The sequence below is a fragment of the Puma concolor genome, chromosome A1, assembly GCF_028749965.1.
Source record: "Puma concolor isolate L17-30 chromosome A1, mPumCon1.1.hap2, whole genome shotgun sequence".
NCBI classification, from domain to species: domain Eukaryota; kingdom Metazoa; phylum Chordata; class Mammalia; order Carnivora; family Felidae; genus Puma; species Puma concolor.
In genome coordinates this window covers 240,556,730-240,574,798 of record NC_141667.1, presented here as the reverse complement: position 1 = coordinate 240,574,798, position 18,069 = coordinate 240,556,730, and the positions used below count along the sequence as shown (strand labels likewise).

The window sequence follows — 18,069 nt, the reverse complement described above, 5'->3', positions numbered from 1 at the left end:
AAGAAAGTCATTTTCTAATGAGAAATCCTGCATTTAAAGGAATTAAGTCAGATCTGCCCAACAGACACCTACATAAATGATCTAACTTACTGAGCCAAAGGGGCACCAAAAGACACTGCTCTTGGCACACAGGGTTCGACTGTTAAGTTGCCTGTGGCCTTAAATTACTAAGCAATTAAGAGAGTTAAAAAGTTAAGCCTCCTCTTGGGGAGACTTTTGTCTACTGCTCAATCCATTCCTCCCCGCTCCTGTGTGGATTCGAACTACATAAAGTAGTAAGTGAAAAATCCATGGGCTCACGAAGAGAAAATAAAACTGCACAGCCCTGTTCATGCAGAAGCAAAGAACTTAGTGGGCATCCTCTTGTTCACTCTCTAACCACCTGCAGGTTGACATCAAAAATCAGTTTTGTTAACTGTCTCCTACAGCCAAAGGCCCTACTGTCTCTGGTAGTTATATGTAACTACAGTATGTATAATGGGATAATAACTGCAAGTCATTAGGGGGATATCACGAGCAAGAAAACAGATATAACAACTACCAAGTTCAAAGTTCAACTACAGAATATTTTTCAAAATATTATAGTATGGTGAACACATAATTTAGCATGATCAATCGTAACCTAAGATTGAAGGACTACTCTCGACATAACCTTTCCTTCTAATGGCCTGAAGTCAGAAATTCTTCTGGCTGGTTCCTCCTGGATATGTTTCTTGTAAAGCAGAAATATACCTGGAAGGATAATGCAGCTACTTCATACACTGGTTAACGACTTTACAGATCGACTTTCCTTTTAAAGTGTACAATACCAGTACAAATAGGGAACAGTTTGGGGAAGAACTAAAAAAAAAAAGAATTGAAGAAGAAACTTCGTAATGGCTTTATACATCCTCTGTCTCCCTCCCCCTCTCTCTCTCACACACACAGACAGACACACACACACACACACACACACACACACACACACACACACACTTAAAAACTCTATCAGTGGGGCGCCTGAGGGGCTCAGTCGGTTAAGCGTCCGACTTCGGCTCAGGTCATGATCTCACAGTTCGTGAGTTGGAGCCCCGCGTCGGGCTCTGGGCTGACAGCTCGGAGCCTGGAGCCCACTTCAGATTCTGTGTCTCCCTCTGTCTGCCCTCTGTTGCTTACACTCTCTCACATTATCTCAAAAACAAATAAACATTAAAAAAAATTTTTTGTTTGACTCTATCAGATACTGATGTCTACCACTTTGCTCCCTACTTTTGAACAAACCTGGACAAAGCTGATCAAAACAGCATTTGAGAGCTAAGAAACTTGGGTCATGGTGGCAGGCATGCCATGCATCCTGAAGCTTACTATCTTCCTCACTACCTGAACTGCATCCTAGGCTATCTAAAAATCCACATCATTGGCTTATCTAGTATGTGTAAGATCGCATTTTCTCGCTTCAATTCTGACTTCTTTCCCTTGGGCAATAAATAGGTTCATCTCTCCAAAGTACAAAGTACAAACCCAAACCAAAGGTTCAAGTGTCTCAAATCCTCATTCCATTCCTCACAGTTCATGGTCTATGGAATATCTACACTTTCTGCCTCATCAATGACCAATCACTACTCATTCACTGAAATGGCTTTTGCGCATAAACAGCTCTTCACGTGACTATCTATGTCCTGATACCCAATCTACGTCTTCCCTGTCAGTATCAGAGTATGTCTATTACCTTTATTTTTTGAAACGCCCACGTATCTTTGCTTCCCAGACTACTCACCTGGTTATACCCTCTGCTTATCTAAACTGCCCACTGTCCTGCTCAATCTCTTTTACTTCTTCCTGGTTCTTACTACCGTTGGAGCCAAAGATGCTACCACTGATCTTCTCTGCTTCTCTTTGATCTTTCTCGCTCCCTTTACTTCAGTGGCTCCATAACAGGAATATCTCCCAAAACTTTATCCTCACCCTTAATCTCCCTCTATAACTTACCCTGACAACAGGCAGTTGATCCGTATGGCACGATTTCTAACCCTTGACGTGACTGATATTTTTAAAGACTTGAGACTTCATTCACATACTACACAATTTACTCATCGACTGTACAACTCAACGGTTTTTCAAGTTATACGACTGTCACCATGATATAATTTTAGAACACTTTCATCTCCAAAATGGAGCTCTATGCACTCAAGCCATCATCTCCTACTTCCTCCAACCTCCTGGCCCTAGGTAACTACTCATCTGTCTGTCTCCACAGACCTGCCTACTCTGAACATTTCCTACGAATGGGATTCTACAACATGCAGTCTTTTGTGAATGAATTCTTTCACTTAAGATGTATGAGGTTTCCAAGGTGTATCCATTTTGTTGCATGTATCAGTACCAGTCTTCCTTTTTATTGATGAATAATATTCTGCTATGTGAGCAAACCACATTTATCCATTCATCAGTTGATGGCTACTTGGGTCACTTCCACTTGTTGCCCATTATAAATAATACTGCTAAGTACATTCACATAAAAGTTTTTGTGTGGGTCACTATTGACCTTTTGGACACAGTAACTACTTCTCGTGGGAGCTGTCCTGTGCATTCTACGGTGTCTAGTAATACCCCTGGCCTCTACTCACCAGTTGCCTAAGTAACACTCCCCTAGTTGTGATAACCAAATATGTCTCCAGACATGGCCAAATGTCCCAAGTATGCAAAATCACCCCAACTGAGAACCCCTGCCGTAGAGTTAGGATTTCTTTAGCGAAACCCTGTATGCACATTAATCTTGACCCAAGATCACTGCAAATTAATTATGACAGGACTAACAGTCTTAAATACTAATAAATATCTCAATATTCAATCCATGCATCCTTTTCACTAATATCTCTCTGCACATCTTAGCTCCACTGTTGAGTCAGTGTGCACTGGCTTCACAATAACATTTTTAGGTCATAATTTACACATTTCTCTGTAAGAAATTTACAAAAGCTTCAGCAGTCAATTACTCAAAATTTCCTCCCAAGCAACCTAATATATATTTCAGGTTATAAGCATGTCCTTTCATTTATCAACAAATATTTACGTAATACCTACTAAATACAAAATTGGTAGGCTGAGCATGCATATCTAACCCTATAGATCATTTATTCATATGAATAATTTCTCCTATCAATTCTTTTGGTATTCCAAATTAAAAACTGATGTTAGGGCAACTAAATTACACATTAACAGACACAATAATCATTCACCACCATGACATATATCAGGTACTTCCTACTTCCCCAGCCTCTTCTAGATTGATTTATTTATTTACTAAATGTTTTATTTATTTTTGAGAGCAAGAAAGACAGAGCATGAGCAGGGGAGGGGCAGAGAGAGGGAGACACAGAATCCAAAGCAGGCTCCAGGCTCTAAGCTGTGAGCAGAGCCTGACGCAGGGCTCAAACTCATGAACTGTGAGAGCATACCCTGAGCCAAAGTGGGACGCTTAACTAACTGATCCCCACCCCCACCCCCCCCCACCCCCCACATCCCACCTCTTCTACCTTTCTAATCAATGGTCAAACATCTGTTGGGATACCTGATATCCACATGCAAAAGAATAAAGCTGGACCACTATCTCACATCACACATAAAACTTAACCCAAAACGGATCAAAGTCTTCAATATAAGAGCTTATATGTAAGAAGCCAGTCTTAGAAGAAAACACAGGCATAAATTTTCATGACCTTGGATAAAGCAATGATTTCTGAGATATGACAACAAATGAAAAAATAAATAAATTGGACATCATCAAAATGCAAATTTTCTGTGTTTCAAAGGACAACATAAAAAAGTAAAATGCGACTCACAGAAATGGAGGAAATACGTGAAAATCGTGTATTTAAGAGACTTGTATCCAGAATATAAAAGAACTATTACAACTCAATTTTAAACAAACAAACCAATTAAAGTATAGACAAAGGATCTGAATAGCAGTTTTCCAAAGAAGATAAACAATGGCCTATACCTACATAAAATGTTTAATAAATTAACCATCAGGGTAATGCAAATCAAAACACAATGAGATCCTGCTTCGTATGAAACAGGATGGCTATGGACACACAGATTACAAAGTCTTAGCCAGAATGTAGAAAATCTGGAACACTCATATACTGCTGGTGGGAATGTAAAATGGTACAGCTACTCCAGAAAACAGCTTGGCAACTCCTCAAAAGGTTAAACACAGAGTTTCCATATGACCCAGCAATTCTACTCCTAGGTATATCTCACAGAAATGAAAACATAAGTCCAAACATAAACTTACAATGAATGCTCACAGCAGCAGCATTATTCACAGTAACCAAAGAGTTGAAACCAACCGTCAATAAGTTGATCAATGGATAAATAAAAAGTGTGGCATATCTTTACAACAAAAAATTATGTATATATAGAGACAGAAAGAGAGAAAAAGAAAGGGACAAAACATTTTCAACTGGTGAATCTTGGTAGTAGGGCATACAGCAATTCTTTGAATTACTCTTACAGTTATCTCTGAATGTTTAGAATTACATCAAAATAAAAAGATGCAAAAGAGAAGCAAATTATAAAAAATTATGAATAAGGATTGATACTGACAACTTAATACAGCCTCATTTAACATGATATCATTGCAAATGATCAAATATAGTTGATACAGGGGCACCTGGGTGGCTCGGTTTGTTAAGCATCCAACTTCAGCTCAGGTCATGATCTCACGGTCCGTGAATTCGAGCCCCACATCAGGCTCTGTGCTGACAGCCTGAAGCCTGGAGCCTGCTTCAGATTCTGCGTCTCCCTCTCTCTCCGCCCTCCCCCCACTCATGCTCTGTCTCTCTTTCCTTCAAAAATAAACATTAAAAAAAATTTTTTTAATATATATGTATGCTACAAGATACATATTTTACAAGGTCCACTTGCTACTCATCTACCTTAAAAGATAAATCATTTCTAAAAAGCCATCCACTTAATACATATAACTAGGTTAAACTTGTTCTATAGGCCCTCTTAAAGGTACAAAGCTGAATATCCAATTCCCTCCCCACTGACTGAATAGATCACCAAGAAACTCCCAAAATTAGAAATTATATCAGAATTGGATTCCATGAAACTGATTCCGTTTAATTAGCACTGAAAATGTAGCTTAGTTTAACTCCACTGCCATGCTCTTTCTCCTGCACTTAAAGCTAACCCACTTAAAGGAAGGACTAGGAAGCCAACAAACGGCGACTATGCGAACTACGCTCACGAAAGAATTCATTTGTAAGTCACGAAGTAGAATATCCAAAGGTCAAGATGAAGACTTACTTTTCTTCAAACAAGGAATTATTTCCTTTGGGAACACTGTAGCTGTGCTTATTATTTTCAGATGACAGGTTTTCCAAAGCTTTATCTAAATACTTTATAAAAATATTTTATGTGTGTGTATCTTTAGACAAACTTTGTTTCCAAACTCCCAGAGCACTGTTTCCCTCTACAAAACAGTCACTCTTCAGCCAACTACATTTCCCCCTAACGCAGAGACTTTAAAATTGGCTCCAATATATGCAGTGTAACTTTTGTTGATTTTCCCTACATTTATAATTAATGTTTTGATAGCTCCATATGGTCTGTTACTTTTTAAATCTGTCTCTAAGTTTTTCAACATCTTTCCTTTTCTTACTAACAAAAACTGGAGCAAAACTCACACTGCAACACTCAAAGGGGAAATTTTTAAAAAAGCAAACTTAAAATATGTGCCTTTTAACAACCCCAAAAAGAATATACTGAAGACATAAAATAAATTACTTGTAGAAAAATGATTAAAGAGCAAGGATAAAAAGGGAAAGTAATTACCGTCACTGTGAGCTCTGCCCCATAAAGCAGCAGCTCACTAGGACTGCCTTGGGGAAATAAAACTGGAGAACTCAGGGTCTAAGTCACAGACTCAACACCCTGTACACAACACATAGTTAGTTTTCTACTACATGAATGTATTAACTTGAAAATAGAAGAAAACACTGTACTTCACCCTACCTGACCCCTTTAAAATTTAAAATTTTACCAGCCAAAAACATTTGGTGATCTCTATGTATGTGAATGTAACAACCCTCGGCTCTGTTGGGATAAAGAGGGGTCTCATCCTAAATCTCTGATACGGCTGAATACGTATTTCCTGTTTGCTTATCGTCTTTTTTCTCCTAAACAGATTCCCTCTCCCCCTCATCCAGGTACCCAGGAGGAGACTGATTAAAGACACATACAACAGATTAGATCTCTTATATATCAGATCAAGAAAAAAAGAGCATAACGTAGACAGCTAGCTGATGAACTTCTTTATTCAAAGAAGCTATTACAAGCTCAATAAATAGTAGCTAACTCCTGAGAGTTTTAAATGTATTACTACATTAAATTCACTTAACTATCCATATCCCCATTTTATATTTGGAATAACTGAGACTCAGAGACTTTAAGTAATCTGCCTAACATCAGCTAAGAATTTGTCTGATTCAGCTATGAAAAAATTAAGAGACACTAGATAGTATTGCTTTCAATCTATCAACAGGCAATAAATGTTCTAGAAAGCAAATCATAAACCTTAAACTAAGAACCTGCTTTATAAAATACAAATTTCTCTACTTCAATAACTGATTTTTTGAAGAGCAGATATACGTACCTACAATGTAACTCACTTAAGCTTATTTTATATTACTAATAATTAGCTAGAAATAAAAGTTTGAGATTTTTATTTTAAAAAAGGTCACCAAAGAATAACTGTATTACTTACCTTGTTATCCACACTTGAACAATACCGTCATCCATAAAAATCAAATTAGAGCATGAAAAATTAGTCTTTAAGGTCAGCCAAAAAAATCCAACATAATTACATGTTACACAGAGAAAATGATTCAGTTTCTTGATAGAAATGCGCTTCCCACCTTTTTCCTTTTCCTTCCTAAGAAACACTGCTATTCCTTAGTTAGCAATAGCCCCACTATCCACTAAATGCTTTCATTTATTGAACTCTTTTCTATAAAGTTGTGAATGAAATTTTAAATCTTGTAAGTCGTCCACTACATTGTGTATTATAAAAAGAAAAAAATTAAATTCCATTTCTAAAAAAAGCGTATTTTCTTTCAACAATGTGCTTTACAAACCTGCAAAGATAAAACGTTTTTAGCCATAATTAAGTAATCTATGAAAATCACCACAATTCAGTTGTTAAAAGGATATAATTTGGAGGAAGAAAGTTCCAGCTCAAGACTTGATTGGCGAGGGCAAGGTAACGCTGAAATACCGAAGACATCTGAGCATTGAGGTTTTCCCGCCTGCTGAATTCCTGAAGAACTTCAACTGTTAGCATGAAGATCTGACGAAGGTCTTCTTCCTGTAATAAATAAATCACACGTACTTTTCGATCAAAAGCTTATTCAAAATGTATTCCCATTTAAGAACCATAAAACAAAACAAACAAAACCCCCAAAATTTCTGATGGAAACCACTACCTCCTTAAGAAAATTTTCCATTTTTAGGCCTGCTCATAATTTATAGCACAGTATGCTTTCCAGTGACACCGGTCGGAACGCATCTACTATAATACAAATGCTCGAGAGGTCGAGTCTTTGACAGCTACTACAGAGCTGGAGGGGGTCAGTTGCTTTGGTGCAGAGCCCTCGGATTTAAGCCAATGCCTTCACATAACTTTACTTCAGAGCCAAACAATACATATGAGACAAAGAGCCCACACCATCTGCAATAACATTTTAACTACATGGCCCTCGTTGGCATTCTGCCAGGCCTATTTTAAGGCCAACAGTCCTACCAATTGAATTAGTTGCATCTGAACGCAGTAAGAACAGCGTAACTAATCTAAGGATGTTTGGAGCGGTATTTCCTTTTTGTTTTGTTTAAAGACTAGAATTAACAAGAAATCTTAAATTGTTAGCTATGTGCACCAAGTCTCTATCCTATCCCATCCTTTATCCTTTACTAAATACTATGAAATTGCAACACAAATCTTCAAGTAGAGGCCATCACTCAACTAGGCAAAATAAGTGTTCTTACTCCATTAGGAAAAGACTGTGTTAACAATCTAATAAAACGTAAAAACAAAAATACCAATACCTGAAAAACTCTTTTGCAGTTGCCATGGAATTCCATACTGAGTCCAATGTTGCTAGTTTTACTTGAACTTGAGAATTCGCTCAATAGTGCAGTTAGAATAGAACAGGCCAAAGTTTGCTGTAATTATTTGATAAGAAACAACTGTAAGGCATTATTTTCTCCCAATGTTTTGCTTCAATACAGCATTTGTTTAAAGAACATTTTCTATCTTTAGATCTTACACCTACCAGTCACAAAACTAGACATGACAAAGTAAAGATAGCTCTTCTTTCTAAGTAGCCTAGTAATCAACTTCACTTATACAAATCCATCTATGACTTGAACTTGGGACATACATGTATTCAATCATGGAGTGCAAATGACATTTCAAGATTATCAATGTTGAATGTATCACTTCATTCACTTCACACAACAATCCATATCCCCATTTACAGTTGAACAAGTAAGATTTGGAGAGGTAAGTAATTAAGGCCAGCTGAGATTTGAATCCAGGTCTGTCTATGTTCTCATGTCTATAAAGTGCATAGATGAAAAATGCAACAGATTTTATAGCATCCAGAACATTAAATGGAATAGTTCACAAAAGTTTTTTAAATGAAAACTGAAGATGGTCGTTCTTAATGGCTCTATCCAACAGGCTCCTAATATCAACTTGTTGCTTTTATTCATAGACTATTTAGATTTAGAGTCAAGGTGCCAAGGATGGAGAGGATACAAATTATTTTGGCAAGTTTCCAGGGGTTAAACAGAAATATGCACACTACCTCTGAACAACCGAAAGATTAAAGTCAAGACGATACTATTTATGCGAGCTTATACAACAGCTGAACACAGTTCTACCCGCCCACCAACTGCAACATCTTTGTTCAGAAATGCTTCTGATGTCAGTACCTTGACCTTACAGATGCTTATCTTGGCAAATCTTAGCAAATATACACAAAATTAAATTCCTAATGGCATGAGCTGACATTTGCTAAGGCTGAATGAAGGATGATTACATGGATGACCAATATACTCTATGTCTATTTTTGTACACGTCTGAGACTTTCCTCTAAAAACTGTAAAAAGAATTAAATTCCTATCTGCCTCTTTATCTCAACTAAAATAAACATGCACGTCTGTATAACTAATATTTATGGATGGCACACTAGCTCATACATTCAAGCAGTTTTTAGACTTTTTCACACTAGGGAAGCTTAATAATAGAGATATATGCAAATTCCCTCAAGAATCTCGGGTATAGACCAAGCTGCCTTCAACAATGGTAAAAGTACTCTTAATACGCCCGGTTTAGTTTAAACACACACACACTCTCTCTCTCTTTGTAACTTTACTTCAAGATATACATTTCTTTTATTATAAAAACGTCCTCCCTTCCCCAAATCATCAAGAGAAGTGTACAAGCTTAACTGCCTCTGCATGGCCCCAGGCATATGAGGAAGAAACCTGGTCTGAGAAACCAAGCACTAAAGAGCCTCTTACAGAGAACACAGTCTGGCACATACTCACTTCATTCTACACATTAAAGGGATCTTAGAAATTCATCTTGTACCTTCCCTCTTTTTTCTTTTTTTAGTTAAAAAAAATTGTAGTTTAAAATACGGCTTTCTTTTAAAATGGTGATTGACGATTAAAGTACCAACAATCAAAACCTCACCGATACATTTAAATAACACTGGGACCAACTATGAACATTTTAAAAACTTAAGATTTTTAAATATACCCAGGCTTTAGTGGGGGAAAGTAGGTATTAAATTCAAATTAATAAAATTCAAAGCAAAAAATTAGCGCACAGAGAAATCTAACACGATGGATTACATGGATCCTGATTCTGGAAACATTTTACAACATCCTATATTTTCTATCTTTCAGCCTTGGCTTTTCTCTCCTTTCTAAGTCAGACTTCAGCGAATAGAATATTATGAACCCAGAAGCTCTCAGTAAACACAAACTTATCACTCTTACAAATAGATTATTATTATCTGTGTAATTTTCCACAAGTAATTTACCACAAACTGTTAGTGTCAACCTCTATTCACCACAAAATGGCATATTTTTAAACTATGACCACATTCAAATTTTCAATAACACAACTCTAATTAATGAAATACATGCTCACGATGAAGCTTCATTTTTATGTGAAATAAACACTTCCTAAGAATACACGCATGTGTTTTAAGTCAAGATAGGAAAAAATGAGTGAATAAAAAGGGCAGGAGCATTGAGAGCTGAGGACTTTCTGGGGTTAATGCTGCTCAGAAAAAGGAAGACGTTTTAAAAATAAGTCTCTTTTAACTACAACCTCATGACACAAACAAGGAGCCCTCAGTGGGATGGGAAGGCTTCGTGAGTGGCAATAAAGACCATCTCTCCAAGACAGCAAACTTTCACACTGATGAAGTAAAATTCACCCATAAAAGAAAGTATATTCTTAACACATGATAATTAAGAATAAAACAGTCTTACTATATATAGATTCAGTTCTCCGAACATAAGAATATTTCATTTTTAAGTTTTTCCCATAAAAAGATCTTAATCTTAGAAAAACTAGAAAGTACAGGAAAGTACAAAGGAAGCTGCCCACAATCCTACCATCCTGAGATTATTACTGTAAACATTTGTTCACAGCTTTCTAATTTTTAATGCATAGGTATACATCATTTATATGCCATTTCTAGCAACCTGTATGTATTGTTTTCCACTTTATACTTTTGAAATAAAAAGACAAATTTTTAAAAGTAAGTTCTTTTCAAATTGCTGCCAAAGACATAAGAAATACATAAAAATAAATTATGCAGCATGGTTACAAGTATACCAGAAACCAAATATTCTGGTGTTAACGTACCTAAAATTACCAGCTTTCAAAGAACCATAATTCAGTAAGACAGTCTCATCATTAAAAGATTTGTTTTACTGCTCCTTAATTTGGAAGTCCTGTAAGGATTTGAGATTAGCATCATAAACATTCAATATCCCATAGCACTACGGCTCAACGGGGCCAAATTAACAGAGATTCCTGGAGAACGATGGAGAACTAAGCAGTGAGAACCAAGCACTCCCACACATGTCAACACAGTATCACAGTACTTCTCCCTATTCACAGACCACATATCACAGTGCCCAGGACTCAATTCCCAATATGGTTCCTCATTTTCAGTGTTTGATTATCAATCAAATCTCATTACAGTCAAGTTACCTTCACAGTAGGTGCATTGCACTGTAATGAAGACAGCTAGGGAAGCAAGCCAAAACTGAAATCCTATGGGAAAAAACGAGGACAGCTCCTTCTCAGGACAAAGAAACGGGGGGGGGGGGACATCAAATCTGCCTCTGAGGGATCACAAATTTTTGTTTTTCTTACCCTTGTAGAAGGTCCCTGTCTGCTCCCTTCAGACTTTTCGGTCTCAATGGTCATCCCAAGTGCATTACATCTTAACTCCCCTTCTACTGATCAGTACCCTCAAGCGCTGCCTCTCTGCACTCTGTCATAGTCAGAGTTAGATACTCTTTCTGTGCTTGAGACAGAGACTCTGATACTTAAGAGGGTCAGAAACAAAAGCTGTTGTGAATAATTTAGAGTGGTGAATTTCAATGAAATCAGATCAAAGCTGATTGACAAGGAGTATACTAAGACTGTCATACCAAAGCAAACAGCGATGAGACCAGTATAAAATACCATTAGTACAAATCTTAGAAGTGTAAGAGGTTAACACAGAATGCTTCATTTATCCCAGATTATAGAGAATTAAGTTAATATCTGTTAATTTTCCAAATACAGCCAACAAACATTTTTTTTTTAAACAAATTTTTTTAACGTTTATTTATTTTTGAGAGAGACAGAGACAGAATGCGAGTGGGTTAGGGGCAGAGGGGGAGGGAGACACAGAATCGAAAGCAGGCTCCAGGCTCTGAGTTGTCAACACAGAGCCCAACGCGGGGCTTGAACTCACCAGCTGTGAGATCATGACCTGAGCCGAAGTCGGACGCTCAACCGACTGAGCCACCCAGGCGCCCCCCCAGCAAACATTTTTAATGCAACTTCCTCCATGTAAATTTTCCCAAAATTATTATTTCTAAGGCAATTATTATATGATGTTGTAATCAAGGAAAGACTTGGAATCTATCTACTAAAGTGTATGAGGCTTCACGCCCCCTGACAAAGTGCACCGGAGTCAGTGCGTTTTGTTTTGTGTTTGCTCCGGTTTCTTTGCTGGTGTCCACCACTCACTGCGGCCGGCAATCTGACCAGCACTAACGAGCAGTCCTGAACTGATCATCGTCGTTTCAACATGTTAGAAACCAAGTAAGAAAATGTACTACAACTATGTCCAGAAGAAATTCTAAATTAAAAGACTCTACATGACTTTCTGGAGGCTTAGTCCAAGGCTCTTACTGTTTTGACAAAGGAGTCAGAAAATATGGGTTCTAATGGTGCAAAATTTACCACCTCAAGTAACTGGGAGCAAACCGCTTCATCTATCTTGGCCTCAGTTTTCTCATCTATAAGGGGGGTTAACACCCTCTGCCCCACCTAATTCATATGATTGTCCAAAGGTTCCCATTAGATAATGCAGGTAAAAGTATTATATATATGTAGCAGCTTATGATGTGAGAAGGTAAAACAACAGTATTTTTATCATTATCATAAAAAACACCTTTTTTTTGGCTTTTTTGGTCCCACTTCTTGATTATCTACATTCTACGAAATTAAAGTCACAAGAAAACTTACGATTAAAAAAAAAAGAAAGTCATAACTGAAGCATCACTAAAGCAATGTAGTAGATGCTCAGTAAATCTTAGTTGGATTAATGAATCAACATGTACCTCTATGCCTAACACTCTATTAACAAAAGGAAAGTGGAAAACGAATCCATGATGTGTTCGCTATTCTTTTAGCACTTGCGAATTTCAAAATGAAAATTTAAATATGTAAAACAAATAGAAGACATTCAATGAGGTCTCAAAGTTATAAATGAGTTTTAGTATGTTTTCTTTCACTTAAGTACTGGAAATTCACAATTCACTAACGTTAACTGTTGTCTTCGCATTACAAGTCCTATAGCAGCATTCTCATTTCTAGTGAAAGCCATTAATTTCATGACAGTGAAAAAATACCCTTCAGAAATGGCTTGCCTTACTCATCAGCTTACTGTCACAAGCACAAGATATTCAAACACTAACTCCAGCTGACAAAATAAAATACTCTTGTTCAGAGAGAGGACTGTCTCTTATAATAGCCTGGCTCTTACCCCAGGAGATTTATTACCAAGAATAAACTTTATGAAAGGTTGCCATACATAAAGCAGACTTCCAGCTGCTCTTCTAAGCAAACATCAATGAGACTTGTGATAAGAGAGATTAGGTTGGCTATCACATCCAGGGGCAGCACTGCTGTAGACAAGTGAATTTCTCACCCACTTCTCTCTAGCACAGGAAAGAGGAAGACAAGAGGCTTAAATACTAAATTAAAGAGCTTTAAAAGTGATTTAATATACGCCTAGTACTTTCAAAGGAAATAAACGTGAAATAGGTGAAAAACTCAGCTTAAATGTTAATTTAAAATAAAAAATTTAGCTAATTTTCTTAGGAAGTAAAGTCTCCATTTCTATCCCTCTCAAATTAGTAGAGCAGGTCTGACATTAGTACAAAGTATGACGAGGTAACCATGGCAACTTTTATAACCACAGAAGGAAAACAGCCTGTCCACAAAGACACGCACGAAACGACTATTATTTAATAATTGCACAAACACAATTACTCTGAAAATATATCATGATACCTGGAAAATGTACCATATTTAAAAATATAACCTCCTTAGGAAATGCTTTATGAATCAGTATTTTCCCATAAAACTATCTGTGAAGAACAAACACTGTAAGAAACTTAAAGCATTTAAACGAAAAGTTATTATGTTGGTTACATGTATTTTTAAAAAATGCACTTTCCACTCATGAATAAAAGCATGAACACTTTCTTCTGATTTTAATACTTAAAATATTACCTGACAGAAAAAGAAGTGACGTAATGTAGCATGTGTCCCCAAGTTCTATAAGCCAAAGGGTGTTAGGCTGCCACAGAGGTGAAATGCACGCTCATTAGTGAATGCTCACTAAATGCACTTAACATTGCCTTGCCTCATCTGGGGAGCCCCAGACATGGACATTACTAAATTTATTTTACAAACAGTATTAGTAAAGCAGAGCCTAGAGATGGTAAATAATTTGTACAAGTCAGTAAGGTAGTAAATGGCAGAGATGGATGGGATTTACGCCTAAATGTGAATCCAAAATCAGAATCGGTGTTCTATTATACTCTACTGCCCCTAAACCTATTTGAACATGTACTTTACACTAGTACAAGGGGATGGACCACCAAAAAAATATACTCTTAGAAAGGGAAGAGGGAGAGCCAGACTACAAACAGTTTCTGACCAATGAAGGTTGATGGGAGCATTATTCTAGAAGAGTATGATGGGAAAGTTACTTACTTAACTTAGTAATTCATAAGGTCAACCCTTTCACCTGTCGAAAACCATCAGTCATTTATCTCTTCTTAAAATCTCTTCTCTTAAAATCACCCGTATAAAGAAAATTTCAGGGGCACCTGGATGGTTCAGTCAGTTAAGATTTCATGGTTTGTGACTTTGAGCCCCACATCCAGCTCTGTGCTGACAGTGCAGAGCCTGCTTGGAATTCATTCTCATTCATTCATTCATTCATTCATTCATTCTCTCTCCCTCTCTCTCTCTCTCTCTCTCATTTTCCCTCTCCCTCTCTCTCTCTCTGCCCCTCCAACTCTCTCTCAAACTCTTTTAAATCAAACGTTCTCCCACTGGTATTCATGTCTCTGAGACTAAGAAAATCTTAAGTACATTCTTAAAGCGTTCCCACAAACTTAATGGTCTCAGAAGAAAACAGAGAAGTATACATAGCAAAATGTTTCACTGGTCCGTAACCTCATTGTTTTAGATCTGCCGAATGAGCTAGTTTCAAGCTGCTGGGCAAGGACAAGTAGGGACGGCCACGCGGTGGCCTTTTGCCACACGGGCATTTCACCTGCTGTGTAAACGTGAAAGTACTTTTCTAGTTAAATGTTTCAGCGTGCTCCCCGATGTAAATTCATCTGGCAACCTTGAAATTAAATTCTATCTCCCACTACACATTCTCTACAACTATAAAAGTTCTTAACCCTGCTAGTAGAAATTCAACTTAAAACAAAAAAAAACTTTCTGTTTTGGAATATTTCATGAGGATATTAAAGTTATCCACTATTCTCAGAGTGTATGCACTATGAACAGAACAAAACCTTTTCTAGCTCAAGAGTTAGTTACATCTGTTCTATCATTGTCAAAACACCGGTTATTTCAGTGACTCAAAAAGATGCAAATGCCAGGTTGCACTGGGACTACTTTCTGTGCTGGGTCAAACTACCCAAGGGGAAAGAAAGGGAAGAACACAATTCCTGAGAATGTGTTCATTCCTGAGAGGCAAGGGACTCTGGATCCTTTGCCTTCTGCGTCCGGAGCCATAAAGCTACTTGTGGGGGATGAGGACAAGCCACAGAAATTCTTCCTTGACGCTGAAATCCCAGCTGATGTGATCGCCAAACTAACCAGGGAAAGAGCGTTAGTCATAAACATATAGATCTCAGAATTACTAGTTAAGTTCCTAAAGTTTAAATCCTGGTCAGCCACAATGAAGCAAACTCCTTTACTGCAGATTGGCAAATGAAACAGTATGTCCTCAAGTAGAATCTAAAATAGGAAGAGTAACTTGATTCAGAACAGTAAGGGGCTAGGATAACATCTCTCAGTAGCAGCCTCAGGTCCAAAACTTTTCCCTACTACTTCTGGCTACTTACCTCCACTTGCTTTTCCTTCAAGCATCAACGACAGCCACCATTGGCCATGGCCATTAATCAGGCAACAAATGCTAACAAAAATCCATGCAAATGACAAGACTGCCATTATGCAACTGATGTAGGTCACCCTGAGGCATCAGCATGTCAAGAGCAAAGCTCTTCATCAGAAATGGATACCATGCCTACTAACACAAGATTAACAGAAGTAAAAAGTAGCTTCCCAATCACTTTTATCTAAAAATTTTAAATGGAACCTTGAGGACTATTTTCAAGGGAGCTTCTCACTACACAACACAAAGCCAAAATGACTCCTAAAACGCAATGATTCAAACATGCACGTTTTTACTTTCTTTTTTAAGTTTTTAAGTAATCTTCACACTCAATGTGGTCTCAAACTCACAACCCCAAGATCAGGACTCACTTGCCCCACTGAGCCAGCCAGGAGCCCCAAAACACGCACGTTTTTAAAGTTGTTAGTTTATGCAAACAACTAAATACTAAGATTAAGTGAAAAAGACAAAAACAGAAACAAAACAGACATAAAAATTAGACCTTCAGAGTATCAAAGCGCCTAGAACTGCACTGTCCAATATGATTGCCACTAGCTATGTATGGCTGTTTGAATTTCAGTTAAAAAAGAAATTAAAATTAAACATTCAGTTCCTCAGTCACACCAGCCACATTTCAAATGCTCAAAAGCTACACGTGCCTGGCACAGTGGTGACATATTGGAGTATAGATCTAGAACATTTACATCAAAACAGAAAATTCTCTCGGAGAGCAGTACTCTTGAAGAAATCTGCCACCAAAATGGCAAACAACACAGTATCCGTACAATTAAAAATCAAAACAGGAATAGAAATGCTCTGGGGCGCCCAGCTGGCTCAGCTGGGGGAGCATGTGACTGGGTCTCCGGTCTCAGGGTTGTCGGCTCGAGCCCCACGTTAGATATGAGAGAGTACTTACATAATTTTTTTTTTTTTAAAGAAAGAAATGTTCTGTATCTTGACTCCTAGAAATGTACATCTTCAATGGATACGGTAATACATGTAAATTATTCCTCAATAAAGATGATAAGGAAAAAAAGAATAGATATATGACCCCTGGCATATTCCAAAGGAAAAACAAAACATACTTTGGGTATGTAGAGGAAGGTCCAAAATCCTGACAACTCGCTTCTGTGGTCCCTCGGGTGAGACCCTCCTACATCAGCCAGACTGGAGGGCAGATGGCTAGAGAAAGAGGAGAGTGCGGGTCTGCCCGTGGTACAGGTGTGCGGGGCAGGAGGACCAACACACTATGGAAATGAAGGGACGCTGCGTGGGCTCCTCCAAAAATGTACCTGCAACCTATCCTCAAACTGTCAAGTTAATTATTAAACTCACACCGCTCACTGAGGGGCCACTGAAAGATGTAAAGTAATTCATAAAGAGTTGTAAGGTGCACAGTCGCACACAGGTGTCTTCCAAATGATTAAAGAAAAGAAACTGGGAGAATGAAAAAAACTACCCAAAACATTTAAAGACTTAATACCTGAAAATCAGGGCAGCCAGGTATTACCATTTCCAATCCCACAATATCCTTCAGCTGATTAACAGTCCACAGTTCTCCCCAGGACCACAGCTGATCACTCAACACCAGCTCCAACTCTGAAGAGGGACCACCACCAGTCACTCTCCTAGGCACGACTAGTTCTCAAAAGGCAGACAGGAGATTGAAAGGGGGGGAAACGGGCTCTCCGGAGTAATTCCATCACGGACAATGGTTCTCAAATTTGTTAACACCTGGTAGGTAGTCCAAGTATACCTTGGCCCATTACTGTAGCAACGTGAAATAATCCGTTACGTTACGTGTCACTTTATTCAAACATCTCTATTATCACCAGCAGTTGTCGAAGGCTTATTAAAATGGAGGAAAAGAAATGGCTGCATATATTACGGTGTGTTAGCTTACAGTATTTTACACCATTATAACGATGACTGTGAACACTGGCAACATGGAAAAACAGAATCAAGTGAAAAAACAAAGTCCATTGCATCTAGAGTATGTAAACATATAAAAAGGGACTAAAAGAAAACACGAACGAATGAAAACTGCTCGATTCTCAGACTGTGCACT

The 18,069-nt window shown here is 37.8% G+C and overlaps 1 protein-coding gene across 5 annotated transcripts in view; it reads right to left on the bottom strand.

Annotated features, from left to right (window-relative positions):
• Positions 1–18,069, bottom strand: part of XPO4 (exportin 4) — a 118,056-nt gene that overhangs the window by 58,994 nt on the left and 40,993 nt on the right. For 4 of the 5 annotated variants that reach the window (XM_086715264.1, XM_025923565.2, XM_086715260.1 and 1 more), the window contains 2 exons: positions 8,092–8,208; positions 7,201–7,354 (listed from right to left, as the gene is read on the bottom strand). In XM_086715264.1, coding sequence (XP_086571390.1) covers positions 7,201–7,354; positions 8,092–8,208 — 271 coding nt within the window. Of the gene's footprint in view, positions 1–6,754; positions 6,768–7,175; positions 7,355–8,091; positions 8,209–18,069 lie in introns of all 5 variants that reach the window. The other variant, XM_086715258.1, reaches the window with a different exon arrangement.